This window comes from Cervus elaphus, chromosome 10, assembly GCF_910594005.1.
Source record: "Cervus elaphus chromosome 10, mCerEla1.1, whole genome shotgun sequence".
Lineage (NCBI taxonomy): Eukaryota > Metazoa > Chordata > Mammalia > Artiodactyla > Cervidae > Cervus > Cervus elaphus.
Genome location: NC_057824.1, coordinates 49,345,848 through 49,363,136, shown reverse-complemented (window position 1 = coordinate 49,363,136; position 17,289 = coordinate 49,345,848). Strand labels below are relative to the sequence as shown.

The following is a 17,289-nucleotide window of genomic DNA, read 5'->3' as shown; positions in this document are numbered from 1 at the left end:
TAGCACCCTCCTGGTGACCACACCCGTGCCCACGGCACCGTCCAGGGCCCCGGTCCTCACCTCCTCCACCGTCGGCTCCCCCGGGAGCACCCTCACGTCCGCATTCACCTCACCCCTCCCGGCCTCCGCCACGCTGCACACATCCACGACTCTCCCTCCCTCCTCGGTCAGGACGGGAGCCCCCAGCTCCATGCCCGCCACCACCGAGGCCACATCCACCGGCCCCGCGGGTCCATCCACCGCCACCTCCACCGCCACCGTGGACCTCGGCTCCACACTCGCCCTGGCCAGCGCCTCAGCCACACCCACAGCCCCGGCCACGGCCTCGGCCACGCCCATGCCCACGCCCGCGGCCACGCCCACCACCGGGATCATCTCCTCCGGCCCCAGCACCCACCACACACACAGCACCTCCCCTGTCCAGGCAACCTCGGCCAGCACGCCGGCCGCCCCCTCCATCTTCACCACTCCCCGCAGCACGGCGACTCCCTTCCACTCCAGCACCATGCCAGCCACCTCGCTAGGCGCCTCCTCCCCGGCCTCCGGCAGTCCCAGGGCCACTCCGACCGAGGGTGCCAGCCCACCTGCCCCGAGCACCAGTGTGCCGCCCCCGCACCCGACCCCCGCGGGGACTGCCCCCAGTGACACCTCCAGCCAGCCTGTCGCCACGGAGGGGCCCTCTCCGCCGTCAGTCACGTCCTCCGCCACGCCCAGCAGCACCCTCTATGCTCCCGCCTCCACCGCCTCGACTCCCGTGGCCACCCATAGCCTGACCTCGTCCACGGGGGTGCCTCGCTCCCCTCCACCTGCCCCCAGCACAGAGCCCGCCTCCGCCTCCACCCCGAACACCAGCCCTCTGCCCACCGACACCACCACACTCCCCACCACCCACACCACGGCCGGCCCCTCGCCTCCCGCCAGCACTCCCACCGGGTCCACCACGCAGGTCGCCACTCCCAGGGACACCGCAGCCCCGGCCACCTCTCTCACGGCCCCTCTGGCCTCGGCCTCCGCTGCCCACACCACCAGGGCTGCTAGCACCCTCCTGGTGACCACACCCGTGCCCACGGCACCGTCCAGGGCCCCGGTCCTCACCTCCTCCACCGTCGGCTCCCCCGGGAGCACCCTCACGTCCGCATTCACCTCACCCCTCCCGGCCTCCGCCACGCTGCACACATCCACGACTCTCCCTCCCTCCTCGGTCAGGACGGGAGCCCCCAGCTCCATGCCCGCCACCACCGAGGCCACATCCACCGGCCCCGCGGGTCCATCCACCGCCACCTCCACCGCCACCGTGGACCTCGGCTCCACACTCGCCCTGGCCAGCGCCTCAGCCACACCCACAGCCCCGGCCACGGCCTCGGCCACGCCCATGCCCACGCCCGCGGCCACGCCCACCACCGGGATCATCTCCTCCGGCCCCAGCACCCACCACACACACAGCACCTCCCCTGTCCAGGCAACCTCGGCCAGCACGCCGGCCGCCCCCTCCATCTTCACCACTCCCCGCAGCACGGCGACTCCCTTCCACTCCAGCACCATGCCAGCCACCTCGCTAGGCGCCTCCTCCCCGGCCTCCGGCAGTCCCAGGGCCACTCCGACCGAGGGTGCCAGCCCACCTGCCCCGAGCACCAGTGTGCCGCCCCCGCACCCGACCCCCGCGGGGACTGCCCCCAGTGACACCTCCAGCCAGCCTGTCGCCACGGAGGGGCCCTCTCCGCCGTCAGTCACGTCCTCCGCCACGCCCAGCAGCACCCTCTATGCTCCCGCCTCCACCGCCTCGACTCCCGTGGCCACCCATAGCCTGACCTCGTCCACGGGGGTGCCTCGCTCCCCTCCACCTGCCCCCAGCACAGAGCCCGCCTCCGCCTCCACCCCGAACACCAGCCCTCTGCCCACCGACACCACCACACTCCCCACCACCCACACCACGGCCGGCCCCTCGCCTCCCGCCAGCACTCCCACCGGGTCCACCACGCAGGTCGCCACTCCCAGGGACACCGCAGCCCCGGCCACCTCTCTCACGGCCCCTCTGGCCTCGGCCTCCGCTGCCCACACCACCAGGGCTGCTAGCACCCTCCTGGTGACCACACCCGTGCCCACGGCACCGTCCAGGGCCCCGGTCCTCACCTCCTCCACCGTCGGCTCCCCCGGGAGCACCCTCACGTCCGCATTCACCTCACCCCTCCCGGCCTCCGCCACGCTGCACACATCCACGACTCTCCCTCCCTCCTCGGTCAGGACGGGAGCCCCCAGCTCGTCGCCCGCCACCACCGAGGCCACATCCACCGGCCCCGCGGGTCCATCCACCGCCACCTCCACCGCCACCGTGGACCTCGGCTCCACACTCGCCCTGGCCAGCGCCTCAGCCACACCCACAGCCCCGGCCACGGCCTCGGCCACGCCCATGCCCACGCCCGCGGCCACGCCCACCACCGGGATCATCTCCTCCGGCCCCAGCACCCACCACACACACAGCACCTCCCCTGTCCAGGCAACCTCGGCCAGCACGCCGGCCGCCCCCTCCATCTTCACCACTCCCCGCAGCACGGCGACTCCCTTCCACTCCAGCACCATGCCAGCCACCTCGCTAGGCGCCTCCTCCCCGGCCTCCGGCAGTCCCAGGGCCACTCCGACCGAGGGTGCCAGCCCACCTGCCCCGAGCACCAGTGTGCCGCCCCCGCACCCGACCCCCGCGGGGACTGCCCCCAGTGACACCTCCAGCCAGCCTGTCGCCACGGAGGGGCCCTCTCCGCCGTCAGTCACGTCCTCCGCCACGCCCAGCAGCACCCTCTATGCTCCCGCCTCCACCGCCTCGACTCCCGTGGCCACCCATAGCCTGACCTCGTCCACGGGGGTGCCTCGCTCCCCTCCACCTGCCCCCAGCACAGAGCCCGCCTCCGCCTCCACCCCGAACACCAGCCCTCTGCCCACCGACACCACCACACTCCCCACCACCCACACCACGGCCGGCCCCCTCGCCTCCCGCCAGCACTCCCACCGGGTCCACCACGCAGGTCGCCACTCCCAGGGACACCGCAGCCCCGGCCACCTCTCTCACGGCCCCTCTGGCCTCGGCCTCCGCTGCCCACACCACCAGGGCTGCTAGCACCCTCCTGGTGACCACACCCGTGCCCACGGCACCGTCCAGGGCCCCGGTCCTCACCTCCTCCACCGTCGGCTCCCCCGGGAGCACCCTCACGTCCGCATTCACCTCACCCCTCCCGGCCTCCGCCACGCTGCACACATCCACGACTCTCCCTCCCTCCTCGGTCAGGACGGGAGCCCCCAGCTCCACGCCCGCCACCACCGAGGCCACATCCACCGGCCCCGCGGGTCCATCCACCGCCACCTCCACCGCCACCGTGGACCTCGGCTCCACACTCGCCCTGGCCAGCACCTCAGCCACACCCACAGCCCCGGCCACGGCCTCGGCCACGCCCATGCCCACGCCCGCGGCCACGCCCACCACCGGGATCATCTCCTCCGGCCCCAGCACCCACCACACACACAGCACCTCCCCTGTCCAGGCAACCTCGGCCAGCACGCCGGCCGCCCCCTCCATCTTCACCACTCCCCGTAGCACGGCGACTCCCTTCCACTCCAGCACCATGCCAGCCACCTCGCTAGGCGCCTCCTCCCCGGCCTCCGGCAGTCCCAGGGCCACTCCGACCGAGGGTGCCAGCCCACCTGCCCCAAGCACCAGTGTGCCGCCCCCGCACCCGACCCCCGCGGGGACTGCCCCCAGTGACACCTCCAGCCAGCCTTTCGCCACGGAGGGGCCCTCTCCGCCGTCAGTCACGTCCTCCGCCACGCCCAGCAGCACCCTCTATGCTCCCGCCTCCACCGCCTCGACTCCCGTGGCCACCCATAGCCTGACCTCGTCCACGGGGGTGCCTCGCTCCCCTCCACCTGCCCCCAGCACAGAGCCCGCCTCCGCCTCCACCCCGAACACCAGCCCTCTGCCCACCGACACCACCACACTCCCCACCACCCACACCACGGCCGGCCCCTCGCCTCCCGCCAGCACTCCCACCGGGTCCACCACGCAGGTCGCCACTCCCAGGGACACCGCAGCCCCGGCCACCTCTCTCACGGCCCCTCTGGCCTCGGCCTCCGCTGCCCACACCACCAGGGCTGCTAGCACCCTCCTGGTGACCACACCCGTGCCCACGGCACCGTCCAGGGCCCCGGTCCTCACCTCCTCCACCGTCGGCTCCCCCGGGAGCACCCTCACGTCCGCATTCACCTCACCCCTCCCGGCCTCCGCCACGCTGCACACATCCACGACTCTCCCTCCCTCCTCGGTCAGGACGGGAGCCCCCAGCTCCATGCCCGCCACCACCGAGGCCACATCCACCGGCCCCGCGGGTCCATCCACCGCCACCTCCACCGCCACCGTGGACCTCGGCTCCACACTCGCCCTGGCCAGCGCCTCAGCCACACCCACAGCCCCGGCCACGGCCTCGGCCACGCCCATGCCCACGCCCGCGGCCACGCCCACCACCGGGATCATCTCCTCCGGCCCCAGCACCCACCACACACACAGCACCTCCCCTGTCCAGGCAACCTCGGCCAGCACGCCGGCCGCCCCCTCCATCTTCACCACTCCCCGCAGCACGGCGACTCCCTTCCACTCCAGCACCATGCCAGCCACCTCGCTAGGCGCCTCCTCCCCGGCCTCCGGCAGTCCCAGGGCCACTCCGACCGAGGGTGCCAGCCCACCTGCCCCGAGCACCAGTGTGCCGCCCCCCGCACCCGACCCCCGCGGGGACTGCCCCCAGTGACACCTCCAGCCAGCCTGTCGCCACGGAGGGGCCCTCTCCGCCGTCAGTCACGTCCTCCGCCACGCCCAGCAGCACCCTCTATGCTCCCGCCTCCACCGCCTCGACTCCCGTGGCCACCCATAGCCTGACCTCGTCCACGGGGGTGCCTCGCTCCCCTCCACCTGCCCCCAGCACAGAGCCCGCCTCCGCCTCCACCCCGAACACCAGCCCTCTGCCCACCGACACCACCACACTCCCCACCACCCACACCACGGCCGGCCCCTCGCCTCCCGCCAGCACTCCCACCGGGTCCACCACGCAGGTCGCCACTCCCAGGGACACCGCAGCCCCGGCCACCTCTCTCACGGCCCCTCTGGCCTCGGCCTCCGCTGCCCACACCACCAGGGCTGCTAGCACCCTCCTGGTGACCACACCCGTGCCCACGGCACCGTCCAGGGCCCCGGTCCTCACCTCCTCCACCGTCGGCTCCCCCGGGAGCACCCTCACGTCCGCATTCACCTCACCCCTCCCGGCCTCCGCCACGCTGCACACATCCACGACTCTCCCTCCCTCCTCGGTCAGGACGGGAGCCCCCAGCTCCACGCCCGCCACCACCGAGGCCACATCCACCGGCCCCGCGGGTCCATCCACCGCCACCTCTACCGCCACCGTGGACCTCGGCTCCACACTCGCCCTGGCCAGCACCTCAGCCATACCCACAGCCCCGGCCATGGCCTCGGCCACGCCCGCGGCCACGCCCACCACCGGGATCATCTCCTCCGGCCCCAGCACCCACCACACACACAGCACCTCCCCTGTCCAGGCAACCTCGGCCAGCACGCCGGCCGCCCCCTCCATCTTCACCACTCCCCGCAGCACGGCGACTCCCTTCCACTCCAGCACCATGCCAGCCACCTCGCTAGGCGCCTCCTCCCCGGCCTCCGGAAGTCCCAGGGCCACTCTGACCGAGGGTGCCAGCCCACCTGCCCCGGGCACCAGTGTGCCGCCCCCGCACCCGACCCCCGCGGGGACTGCCCCCAGTGACACCTCCAGCCAGCCTGTCGCCACGGAGGGGCCCTCTCTGCCGTCAGTCACGTCCTCCGCCACGCCCAGCAGCACCCTCTATGCTCCCGCCTCCTCCGCCTGGACTCCCGTGGCCACCCATAGCCTGACCTCGTCCACGGGGGTGCCTCGCTCCCCTCCACCTGCCCCCAGCACAGAGCCCGCCTCCGCCTCCACCCCGAACACCAGCCCTCTGCCCACCGACACCACCACACTCCCCACCACCCACACCACGGCCGGCCCCTCGCCTCCCGCCAGCACTCCCACCGGGTCCACCACGCAGGTCGCCACTCCCAGGGACACCGCAGCCCCGGCCACCTCTCTCACGGCCCCTCTGGCCTCGGCCTCCGCTGCCCACACCACCAGGGCTGCTAGCACCCTCCTGGTGACCACACCCGTGCCCACGGCACCGTCCAGGGCCCCGGTCCTCACCTCCTCCACCGTCGGCTCCCCCGGGAGCACCCTCACGTCCGCATTCACCTCACCCCTCCCGGCCTCCGCCACGCTGCACACATCCACGACTCTCCCTCCCTCCTCGGTCAGGACGGGAGCCCCCAGCTCCACGCCCGCCCCCACCGAGGCCACATCCACCGGCCCCGCGGGTCCATCCACCGCCACCTCCACCGCCACCGTGGACCTCGGCTCCACACTCGCCCTGGCCAGCACCTCAGCCACACCCACAGCCCCGGCCACGGCCTCGGCCACGCCCATGCCCACGCCCGCGGCCACGCCCACCACCGGGATCATCTCCTCCGGCCCCAGCACCCACCACACACACAGCACCTCCCCTGTCCAGGCAACCTCGGCCAGCACGCCGGCCGCCCCCTCCATCTTCACCACTCCCCGCAGCACGGCGACTCCCTTCCACTCCAGCACCATGCCAGCCACCTCGCTAGGCGCCTCCTCCCCGGCCTCCGGCAGTCCCAGGGCCACTCCGACCGAGGGTGCCAGCCCACTTGCCCCGAGCACCAGTGTGCCGCCCGCGCACCCGACCCCCGCGGGGACTGCCCCCAGTAACACCTCCAGCCAGCCTGTCGCCATGGAGGGGCCCTCTCCGCCGTCAGTCACATCCTCCGCCACGCCCTGCAGCACCCGCTATGCTCCCGCCTCCACCACCTCGACTCCCGTGGCCACCCATAGCCTGACCTCATCCACGGGGCTGCCTCGCTCCCCTCCACCTGCCCCCAGCAGAGAGCCCGCCTCCGCCTCCACCCCGAACACCAGCCCTCTGCCCACCGACACCACCACACTCCCCACCACCCACACCGCGGCCGGCCCCTTTCCTGCCAGCATTAATACCTTGTTATTTTCTCGTAGTTTGCCTTCATTCACTCATACTATAGCAATAGATGCAGGCTCCAGTTCTACCGAAAGCACACAACCCCTGTCCGTTTTGACGTCCAAGTTCATTAGTCCGTACACCACCTCTGTTTTTTCACCTGCTTATCGTTCTACCCCCTCTTCTACGAGAAGAATCACTGTTCCCACTTTCGTTACAAATTTTCCCACCTTATTCACCACCCCTTTTCCCTTGCCCTCCAGTACAGAAACCACCCAGGTTGGTATCACACAGTTGGTGATCAGTCACATCCCCACAGTAGAGGAAAGTGCTTTGAACTTCACCTTTTCAACCACCTATTCTCCTGGGAGCATGGCCAGGTCTGCTTTAGATGCATCCATGCAGAGCTCCACTATTGTGCAGACATCCACAAATGTACCTGCATCCTCTGACATTACAGACACGTCTACCCTGTTACCAGCCACTACCCAATCCATAGTCATGGGTCACACTGGTTCCTCCACCTCCAAGACTACACTTTCCCTTTCTGGCACCTCCCCCACCACCACAAATACTATCCCATATTCCCCCACTACTCATAATACAGTCACATCATCTAATATCATCCCAACCTTGGCCACTCGGCCTAGTGAGACATCTGTGTTCCCTAACATCCAAAGTACAGCAACTCCCATCCTCTCTACCAGCATTCCAGCTCCATGTTTTGGTCATTCTCTCATGCCTACCAGCAGCACCTGGACCACTCAGGCAGAGAGTGTCACCTCATATGCAATTAGCATGTCTAATTCAATGCAGGAAGTGGCTGAAACCACTTTGGCACCCATCACCACTGCTACATACCTGTATCAGTCCAGTTCCATGGGACTGTCCTCCACTGCAGCTTCTATAGAAACAGCCATGGTGAGCGACACAACCCTGCTTGCTTCATCTGCTTTAAGAACCACAGCCACTCCTATCAGCACCATTTCTTTAGAGTCTCTCACAACAGATATTACTTCTCTTTCTCCAAAAACATCCTCAGCCACTCAAACAAATACGGTCCATGTTCAGACATCTCCACTCTCTACTCCAGTGACCAGCAGTACCTTGACAGCATCTAGTTTCCCTGTATCATTTCCATCTTTCCCAACCACAGAGCCAGTACCCACCGAAACCACAGACACCACCCCTCTGTTTACCCTACCCACAATCCCTTCCACCCAGTTCACGTCCACCCCTTCACCTCCGACTGGGACGTTTACCACAGCCAGAACTGAAGTCCCCACTCCCACATATACGTCTCCCCCTGCCACCTTGATCACAGCGTCTCTTAGCACTCCCTCAACCACAGAAGTTGTTAAGACTGGGACCTCAAACATGGTAACACCACCCACCTCCGTAACAGCTCTCAGTACTTCAGGTGTTTCTCCCTCTTCAGCTTTCCCCATATTGAGTACCTCTACTAATGCGATAAGTACCCCTTTTGGCACCATCATCTCCTCTTCAATACCTGCAATAATGTCATCTTCCATTAGCCCAAGTTCAGAGGTCCCTACAAGAAGTAGTTTTTTTTCTACTTCCTCTAGTATGTCCAGTGTAGAAAACACAGGCCCTTCCTCTGTCACTGCTTTTCCCACCATTTCGTCAACTGAAACGACAAGAACTTCCCCCACCATGACTTCCCTGACAACATCTCCCACCCGAACGACCACCATGCTGACTCTGTCTTCCACCACCCCATGTCCAGAATCCATATCAGTTACAATAGTGTCTGCTTCTCCCACCACACCATGTATCGAAGTGGGTCCAAATGCTGAAGTTACCTCTATGCCCACTGTCCCATTATCAGTTTTTACCGCTACTACTGAGATGGTCACCTCTCCCAATTCCACAAGCATGACAACTCTGTTCCCTGATAAACTGGGCCCTTCTCCTCCCATGCTGGTCACTAACCCCTCCAACAAGACTGCTGCTCCTAGTTCTATCAGCATTGGAAAAATTCCCATCAACATGGTTTTCCTGAGCACACGAAGGCCTAAGAGTGGGACCTGGATCAACTCCAACTTCATAAATACTCGGCCTGTGCCTGGCTCCACTACCATCCCACACAAGGTGAAACGTAGAAGGAGATCTTCATCTTCCATGGTGACTACACGCAAGTTGACACCTCAAAGCCTACCCATCACCAGAGTTCCACGGATACCAGTGGACACCAAGACTCTCTCTACCCATACATCTCACAGGACAACGCTGACCACGACTCAGATGACCACACAGTCTCGGTTTATCAGCAGCCCAGGTTGGATCTCCTGCCTCTTTCTTACCCCTTCTCATTCCCCTACTGAATTCCATGACCATGGTCAGTCCTGACCTGAACTTCCCTTTTCACTTGCTACCCAGGCACTTGTGACAATGGTGGCACCTGGACGCAGGGCCACTGCTCCTGTCCCCGAACTTTCTATGGCTCCCGCTGCGAGTTGGCTGCCAGAGAGATATATCTGGGTGAGTTTCTTTTTGCACTTTCTCTTGGGAGGTGTCACTTTAATGAGACCAACCATTTTGCCAAATCTCTTTATCCCTGTTTTCTCCCTCATGCTCTCTTCTACCCCATACCATACCTACCCTCCACTCTCACCTCAGAAGGTCACGGGGGCCACTCTCTTTCCGAGGACCTCCTCCCAGTCTGCATTGCTTGGAGTTGTATTAGGTTCTAATTTCTGCTGTATCAAATTACCACAAACTCAGCAGATGAACCATGCAAATTTATTACAGTAGAATTTTGTAGATTAGAAGTCCAACCTGAGTCTTGCAGGGCCAAAATCAAGGTGTTGGCTAGGGCTGGGTTCTTTCTGGTAGCCCTAGGGGAGAATCCAGTTCTTTGCCCTTTCCACATTCTCCAGCCTCCTACATTTCTTCAAGACCCCCTGGCTACATCTTTGATACCAGCCACATTGCATGTCTGTTCCTTTTTCCCATACATCCTCTGAGTGGTTCTCATTTCTGCCAAGTCCCTCTTCCCCTGCTAAGGACTCTTGTGATTACACTGGGCTCAGTCATAATTTCCCATATTAAAGTCAGCTGATTAGTACCCTTAATTCCTTCTGCCACTTCAGCTCCTCCTTGTCATGTAGCATAGTATATTCCCAGGTTCTGGGGATTATACATAGACACCTTGGGGCCACTATTCTTCCCACTGGGGCAGACTAGAGAGAGACTACAGAACTGACTGTGGGACATCTCCGCTTCCAGTATTTCTCACATCTCAGGACAACACATCCCAGAAATCCTACCTTTCTTCCTTCTGCTATTCAGTCAGTCCTCAGGAAACATGGAGAGGTGCAGTGGGAGCAGCTTCTGGGTTAGTGTGGTGGTGGTGATGTCAGATAGGAATGGACGTTGAAGTGACCAGAGCAGGGCATGTTGTGTACAGATACAGTGGACGCTGAAGTGGGCATGGAGGTGTCTGTCAACCAGGAGTTCTCCCCGGACCTCAATGACAACAGTTCTAAGGTCTACAGGGATTTCACGAACACCTTCCGGGATCAGGTGAGGAGGAAGGGGGGAAAATTCAAAACTCAAATGACCTTGGAGTGGAGCTTGGGCCCTGGGGTGCCATCTGATTGGAGGTTCAGATGTGAGCTGGGATCCTTGGCATTTCAGATAAAGAAGATTTACCAAAACGTGCAGGGATTCAAGGAGGTGCAGATCCTTTCTCTGAGGTAGGACCCCTTTCCGGGGCTGTGGAGGCAGTGTCAAGTGTGTGTGGTGGTGGGAGGGGTGCACAAAAAGGGCCAACGAAGCCATCCTTTGCTTTTGGAGTCACTCAATGTCATAGAGAGGGATGGATGGAGGAGGCGAAGGAACTAGTCCATGGAGGGTGTTTGGGGATCACCTTCAGGATTCATTCCTCTGTAGGAGGGATGTCTCCCCTTCCCTTGAAGCATGCTGGATGCAGAGTGATTGGGATCTACAGGGAGGAGGTGCCTGAGGCTTGGTGCCTGGTGTCTGGACCATAGCTGGTCTCTCTGGTTGGCACCTGATATAGTGGACAGGTCAGCAAGAGGGAGGCAGAGAGAGCCGCCTACCCAGGCTGCCCAAGGCAGAGAAGCTAGCAGCCCCTTCTGGACACAATCAGTCTGGAACCCCATCTCGTTGCCTCTGCCCCTTCCTGCCAACACCCGCATAGCTGTGGCTGGTCTGGAAATGCCCTCCTACAGTTGCATGGTGGTTTGGGCCTGGGCACCTTTTAAGGCTCTCTGCACCCCGCTCCCACCCCCAGGAATGGCAGCATCGTGGTGGAATATCTAGTCCTGCTGGAGTTACCCTTCAGCACCCAGCTGGAGGAGGAGTATGAGAAGGTGAAGGTGGCCTTGAAGGAGGAGCTCCAGAATGTCAGCCAGGACGGGGACAACTGCCAGAATGACCAGGGTGAACAGAGGCTGGGGGCCTGGGGCTGGAGGGAGGGGTCAGGGTCACAGCCACCATCCCAGCCTGCTCCAGCTCACACAGGGGCTTACGGGGGGCAGGTGTCAGCTCTGCGGTACCTCAGGCAGGATAGGAGAAGGGAGACGGGTCCACAGAAACCTGGGTCAAGGGTGAGCCTAAGGAAGGGTTGTCAGAACCTAGGAGCTGCGGAAGAGAGAGTTGCTCAAGGTCTCCCGGGTGGCCGAGGACCCCTGGCTCTTCAGGGGACATGAGGGAGGCCCAAGGAGCCTTCCTTCATGGCCCATCCAAACCTCGCCCATACTGACAAAGCGCTCTCTGTCCCTTCCCATGCCTCCCCCGACTCCACCTGTGCCTGTGGCCCGCAGTCCTGTGTTTTAAGCCTGACTCCATCAAGGTGAACAACGCCACCAGGACGGAGCTGTCACCGGAAGGTGAGAGGTGGGGCAAAGGGCTGAGTGGTCCCAGGTGGCAGGGATCCCTCCCACAAGGGACAGCTGTCCATTGAAATTCCCAGGGAGGAGGGGAGCCCTTTTGGGGAGGCAAGTGGTACCGACCTGGCAGGGCTGCCTCTCAGGTCCTTGTTAGTAGCTTCCACGTGAGGAAGGATCAGCAGAGAAGGTGAGGAGAGGGTGACGGGCGTAGCCTGCACTCATCTAATCCCTCGGTCTACCCGCCGACACGCCACCAGCAGAAATGCAGTCCTCTATCCATTTTCAGAATTACCATGGCCAGGCCCCAGAATAGAATGCATGAGATCTTTACGTCTGCAACCCCTTACCTATCCCCCAGCCATCTGTCGCCGCGCTGCTGCCAAAGGTTACGAGGATTTCTACTTCCCTTTCCTGGAGGAGAACCAGCTCCGCTGTGTCACCAAATGCACGGCGAGCTTGGATGGCGCCATTGACTGCCATCAGGGCCAATGCATTCTGCAGAAGAGTGGTCCTTCTTGCCGGTGAGGCCCCGCCCACAACCAGCTGGGCCAATCCCCGACCCCTAACCGCGGCCGGCCAGAGGCCCCGCCCACAGCTAGCTGGGCCAATCATCAGGCCCCTCCGACCCCGCCCACTCGTCCTGCCCACCTGCCAGGACCTGGGTTGTCTAGGGGCACTAATTGTCCTGGCGCGGGAGGTGGTGAGGGTGTTGACTTGTGATCCCCTCCCCCAGCTGCTTCTCCACGGACACTCACTGGTTCTCGGGCCCGCGCTGCGAGGTGGCTATCTCCTGGAAGGCGCTGGTTGGGGGCCTGGCGGTAGCCGGGGCCCTGCTTCTGCTGTTGCTGGTGGTGGCGCTAAGCATGTTCGTCGTGCGCTCCCGGAGGAGGGACAGGCAAGGCCGAGGCAGGTGAGTGAGCTGGGGGTGGATGGGTGACGGGAAAGGCGTCCCGGACTGGGTTACCCTGTCCTGACGACGCGGCCACCTACTGGCAGGTCCAGGGACGACAGGAAGTGGTTCGAGACTTGGGATGAGAGTGCAAAACCGGCTTTTTCTAACTTTGCCTTCCAGGATGACAGAAGAGGTGAGTTTTGTCTCCTGGAGAAGGTGGGGGCTGGAGGGTGCTTCCCTGGGAATCATTTTGGTCTGGGCAGACCAGAGGACTTCTCTTGTTCTTGGCCCTGCCTTCCTCACGTTTCCTTCCCTCCCCCTTTTACTCCCCATCTCTTCCTCTTCCTCCCCGTTGTCTTTTCTGTCTCTAGTTAAAGATAAAAACTTCCCTGTGGCCTTGGACACCGTGGACACCAATGCCACGGTGAGGGGTCAGGGATGGATGGATGGTAAGGAGCTGTCACAGGTCCAGATCCTGATGCCCCTCTCCCAGGGCAGGGGGCCCGCTGGGCCAGGAGGCAGTGACCTCTTAGGCAGGCCCCTGAAGGGTGATTCCCTGTTCTCACTCCCCATCTTGTGAATTCTATGGCAGGTGCATATTTGCAGACCTGAGGTGGCCTCGTCCTCACTGTGAGCCCACACTGCCCTCTCCACCTGCCCGGACAGCGGAGAGAACCATCTGCACTGCATTTGGAGAGATGGCCATGGGCTCATGCGGCGCAGTCTCCTGGTTTCCTAGGGCATAACAGACCTCCATCTACCCTCATCCCCCAGCTTGGGTAAAATCTACCTGGAGACCCAGTTCAAATCCACACTCTTCCACTGTAGGACCTTGGGCAAATCAATAACTTCTCCAAACTTCGGTTTTGTCACCTGTAACATTCAAGTGGCCCACTCCTCCTGACGCCTCCTGTGGGTTTCAGTGAAGCCAGGTGTCCTGGGTCCGACCTCTGTCCAATGCACCTTCCTGTTGGCCTTCATCTCATATGGCTTCACTCACATCCCAGTCCCCATGTCCTTCCCCGAGGCTCTCGCCTCTGTCTCTCCTTTTCCTGTGTGCACCCCTACTGCCAGCCAGGTCCTCCCCCGGTACCTGTAAGCAGCCTGCAGCCTGTCCCAGCCTCTTACCCTGTCCTCCTGTAACTCCCTGCTGCGCCCCTCCACCACTTCTTAACCCTCTCCCCTCTGAACCCACTTCTTCTTAAGTCCCTCCTCCCCCACACTCCTGCCCTGTGTCTCCCTGTTCCTATACTTTCCCCTTCCTCCTCTTTCTACCCTCAACCCTAAATCCCCCCTGCCCCCCACATCTCCGTGCCCCACTCCTAAATCCTCGCTCCTCCCCACCTCCCCTCCCTAGGTAGGTACAGATGCCCTCTGCATCTTAGGACCCCCAACTGGTGTTCCCTAGGCCAGGTCCCCCATTCTGAGTCCCCATCCTTCCTGTCACCCCTAAGGGCCCTGGATCCCGGTGGGTGGAGGGTGGCAGGCAGGTTCCCAGGTCCCTGAAGATGAGGGGAAGAGGGGCCCTGAGGTGGGAAAGCTCCCTCAGCCCCTCCTCCCTGTTCCCCTAACTCTCCCTCCTCTCCCTTAGTGCTCCCCACTTTCTACCCCTCCCCCACCTCCCCTCCCCCTTCCTCTCGCTGGTTCACCCCCATCTCTGCTATAACCTGTGAAGCCAGAAGCCTAGCCTCCTTTGCAGGAAGACCTCACTTGGGGACAGGGAGTCTACAAATCTCCTGTTCACCCAATTGATCATAATATAACATTGTAGTTTATTTTTTTTTTAGCATTGTAGTTTAATATAGCATTTTCAAAGTAACTGCTGTATGTCTTTTTCTTTCTAATGCTCTGGTCTCTTGACTCAGTTGAGGAGCAAGGATATCAGAGGATATGTTTTTAGGGGCCTCAGAGTGCTGGTTTCTCCCATTGAGGAAGGAAGGGGTCTATGGATGGCTCTCTGAGTCCATGACCATCCTCAAAGGGAACATCAAGATTGAAGGACCCATTTTTCTCAAGGAGTGGGTGGGGAGCAGGGGGTGGGAGCCTGTTGGGTTTGTTGTCTGTGCCCCTGACGTTAAGAGCTCAGGGCTGCCTCAAGGAGGTGGGTGACTCTGGCTCGGTCAGCTGCCATTGGTTCTGATGGGTAAGCCTGGCTCCTCCAAAGACCTGGAGACTCCATAAGACCATGGGGTCAGGGTGAGAGCTGCTAGGGTATTGCTCCAGAATTCTGAGGGGCGAGAGCCAGGGCAGGATGAACTCTGAGGGAGAAGGGCAGGTGATGCTCTCTGCAGTTTCCAGGGACCTCACACCTCCACTCCACTCCCACACCCAGAGAACTCTCCAGACGGCAGGAGATGACAGCCGGATACTGCCCTCCCCTGCGAGGCCATGGCCTGAGAACATGGGATACTCAGACCCTTGGCTGTGGTTAGAGAAGGTTAGCATTTTCTGAGCAGCTCACAGGACCCACAGTCCAGCACAGCCCCAGGCCCCAACTCTCTGACCCTTCCCTGACCACTAATGCAATACTGTCTAGTTCTTTTGATTTAAAGAGAAATGTTCTCTTTCTTTGGTCTAATGCGTGTTAATGTTTGTTGATGTTCTATTGGTAGCTGCTAAAGAGATCTATTCTCTGTCTTCAGGCTGCAGTATTCATTATATTATTCAACCAGACTTGCCTTATCATGTTATTTAGGCTCTTTTGGTTCTATCAAATCCTTTCTACATTTATTTCTTTTTTGATCCATTCGACTTTTCCTGGGCTGAGAGAAATGAATTAGTTTTCTATTGCTCATATGCTTCTGTCTGTTCCTTCTTCTATTTTGTATAAGTATAGCTCTAATTGCAAATTGGCACATAGATAACTTTCTTATCATCATTGTGAATCATACACCCTGCCATTAGAATGTATCTTTTGTGGTACCCAAAATGCTGTCTGTAGAAGGAAAAAATTGATAAATTGGGCTTTGTCAAAATTAAAACTTTTGCTATCTGAGAGACACTGTTAAGAGAATGAAATAAACTACAAAATGGGAGAAAATATTCATAGATCATGTATCTGACAAGGGGCTTGTATTCAGAATACATAAAGTACTCTCAAAATTCAACCATAAGAAAATAACTAAAAAATGAGTAAGACTTGAACATATACTTCAACAAAGAGGATATACAGGTAGTAAGTAAGAATATCAAAAGATGTTCAACATCACTAGTCATTAAAGAAGTGCAAATTAAAACCACAATGAGGTACCATTACACACCTATGAGAATGGCTAAAATTTAAAAGCACTGACAGTTGGTAAAGTGTTGATGGTGATGAGGAGCAAAACCCCTATCCATTGCTGCCAAGGCGCAAAATGCTACAGCCACACTCTGGAGAAGAGTTTGGCAGTTTCTTACCAAGTGTCATCTTAAAAAATATTCACAATCTAAACGCCTAGAGTTATGTTTTATTTGGTGGGAATTTTTAGAGGACTACAAGCCTGGGAGACAGCATCTCAAGTAACCCTGAGAGAACTTCTCCGAGGAGGTTAAGGGAGGAACCAGGTTATATAGAAGTTCTGCAACAAAGGGCAGGTAGTCTCAACAACAAAAGATTATTGTTAATTAAAGGAAGCCAGAAACAAACACATGAAAAGATGCTCAACATCACTCATTATCAGAGAAATGCAAATCAAAACCACAATGAGGTACCATTACACGCCAGTCAGGATGGCTGCTATCCAAAAGTCTACAAGCAACAAATGCTGGAGAGGGTGTGGAGAAAAGGGAACCCTCTTACACTGTTGGTGGGAATGCAAACTAGTACAGCCGCTATGGAAAACAGTGTGGAGATTTCTTAAAAAACTGGAAATAGAACTGCCATATGACCCAGCAATCCCACTCCTGGGCATACACACCGAGGAAACCTGATCTGAAAGAGACACGTGCACCCCAATGTTCATCGCAGCACTGTTTATAATAGCCAGGACATGGAAGCAACCTAGATGCCCATCAGCAGATGAATGGATAAGGAAGCTGTGGTACATATACACCATGGAATATTACTCAGCCATTAAAAAGAATTCATTTGAATCAGTTCTAATAAGATGGATGAAACTGGAGCCCATTATACAGACTGAAGTAAGCCAGAAAGATAAAGAACATTACAGCATACTAACACATATATATGGAATTTAGAAAGATGGTAATGATAACCCTATATGCAAAACAGAAAAAGAGACACAGAAGTACAGAACAGACTTTTGAACTCTGTGGGAGAAGGTGAGGGTGGGATGTTTCAAAAGAACAGCATGTATATTATCTATAGTGAAACAGATCACCAGCCCAGGTTGGATGCATGAGACAAGTGCTTGGGCCTGGTGCACTGGGAAGACCCAGAGGAATCGGGTGGAGAGGGAGGTGGGAGGGGGG

General features: G+C 60.2%; 2 protein-coding genes across 2 annotated transcripts; both read left to right on the top strand.

Moving 5' to 3' along the window:
- The first annotated feature begins 505 nt into the window (after window positions 1–505).
- Window positions 506–4,787, top strand: LOC122702032 (mucin-5AC-like). The gene is made up of 4 exons (XM_043915548.1): window positions 506–787; window positions 947–2,236; window positions 3,018–3,893; window positions 4,053–4,787. Exons 1-4 carry the CDS (start codon window positions 506–508, stop codon window positions 4,785–4,787), a joined length of 3,183 nt encoding a protein of 1,060 aa, XP_043771483.1.
- Window positions 4,788–8,344: 3,557 nt separating this feature from the next.
- Window positions 8,345–14,629, top strand: LOC122702092 (mucin-3B-like). The gene is made up of 10 exons (XM_043915599.1): window positions 8,345–9,406; window positions 9,508–9,609; window positions 10,538–10,653; window positions 10,768–10,826; window positions 11,387–11,535; window positions 11,919–11,984; window positions 12,343–12,505; window positions 12,718–12,894; window positions 12,981–13,069; window positions 13,469–14,629. The coding sequence occupies exons 1-10, from the start codon at window positions 8,485–8,487 to the stop codon at window positions 13,486–13,488; spliced, it is 1,863 nt and encodes a 620-aa protein (XP_043771534.1). The 5' UTR covers window positions 8,345–8,484; the 3' UTR covers window positions 13,489–14,629.
- The last annotated feature ends 2,660 nt before the right edge of the window (window positions 14,630–17,289 follow it).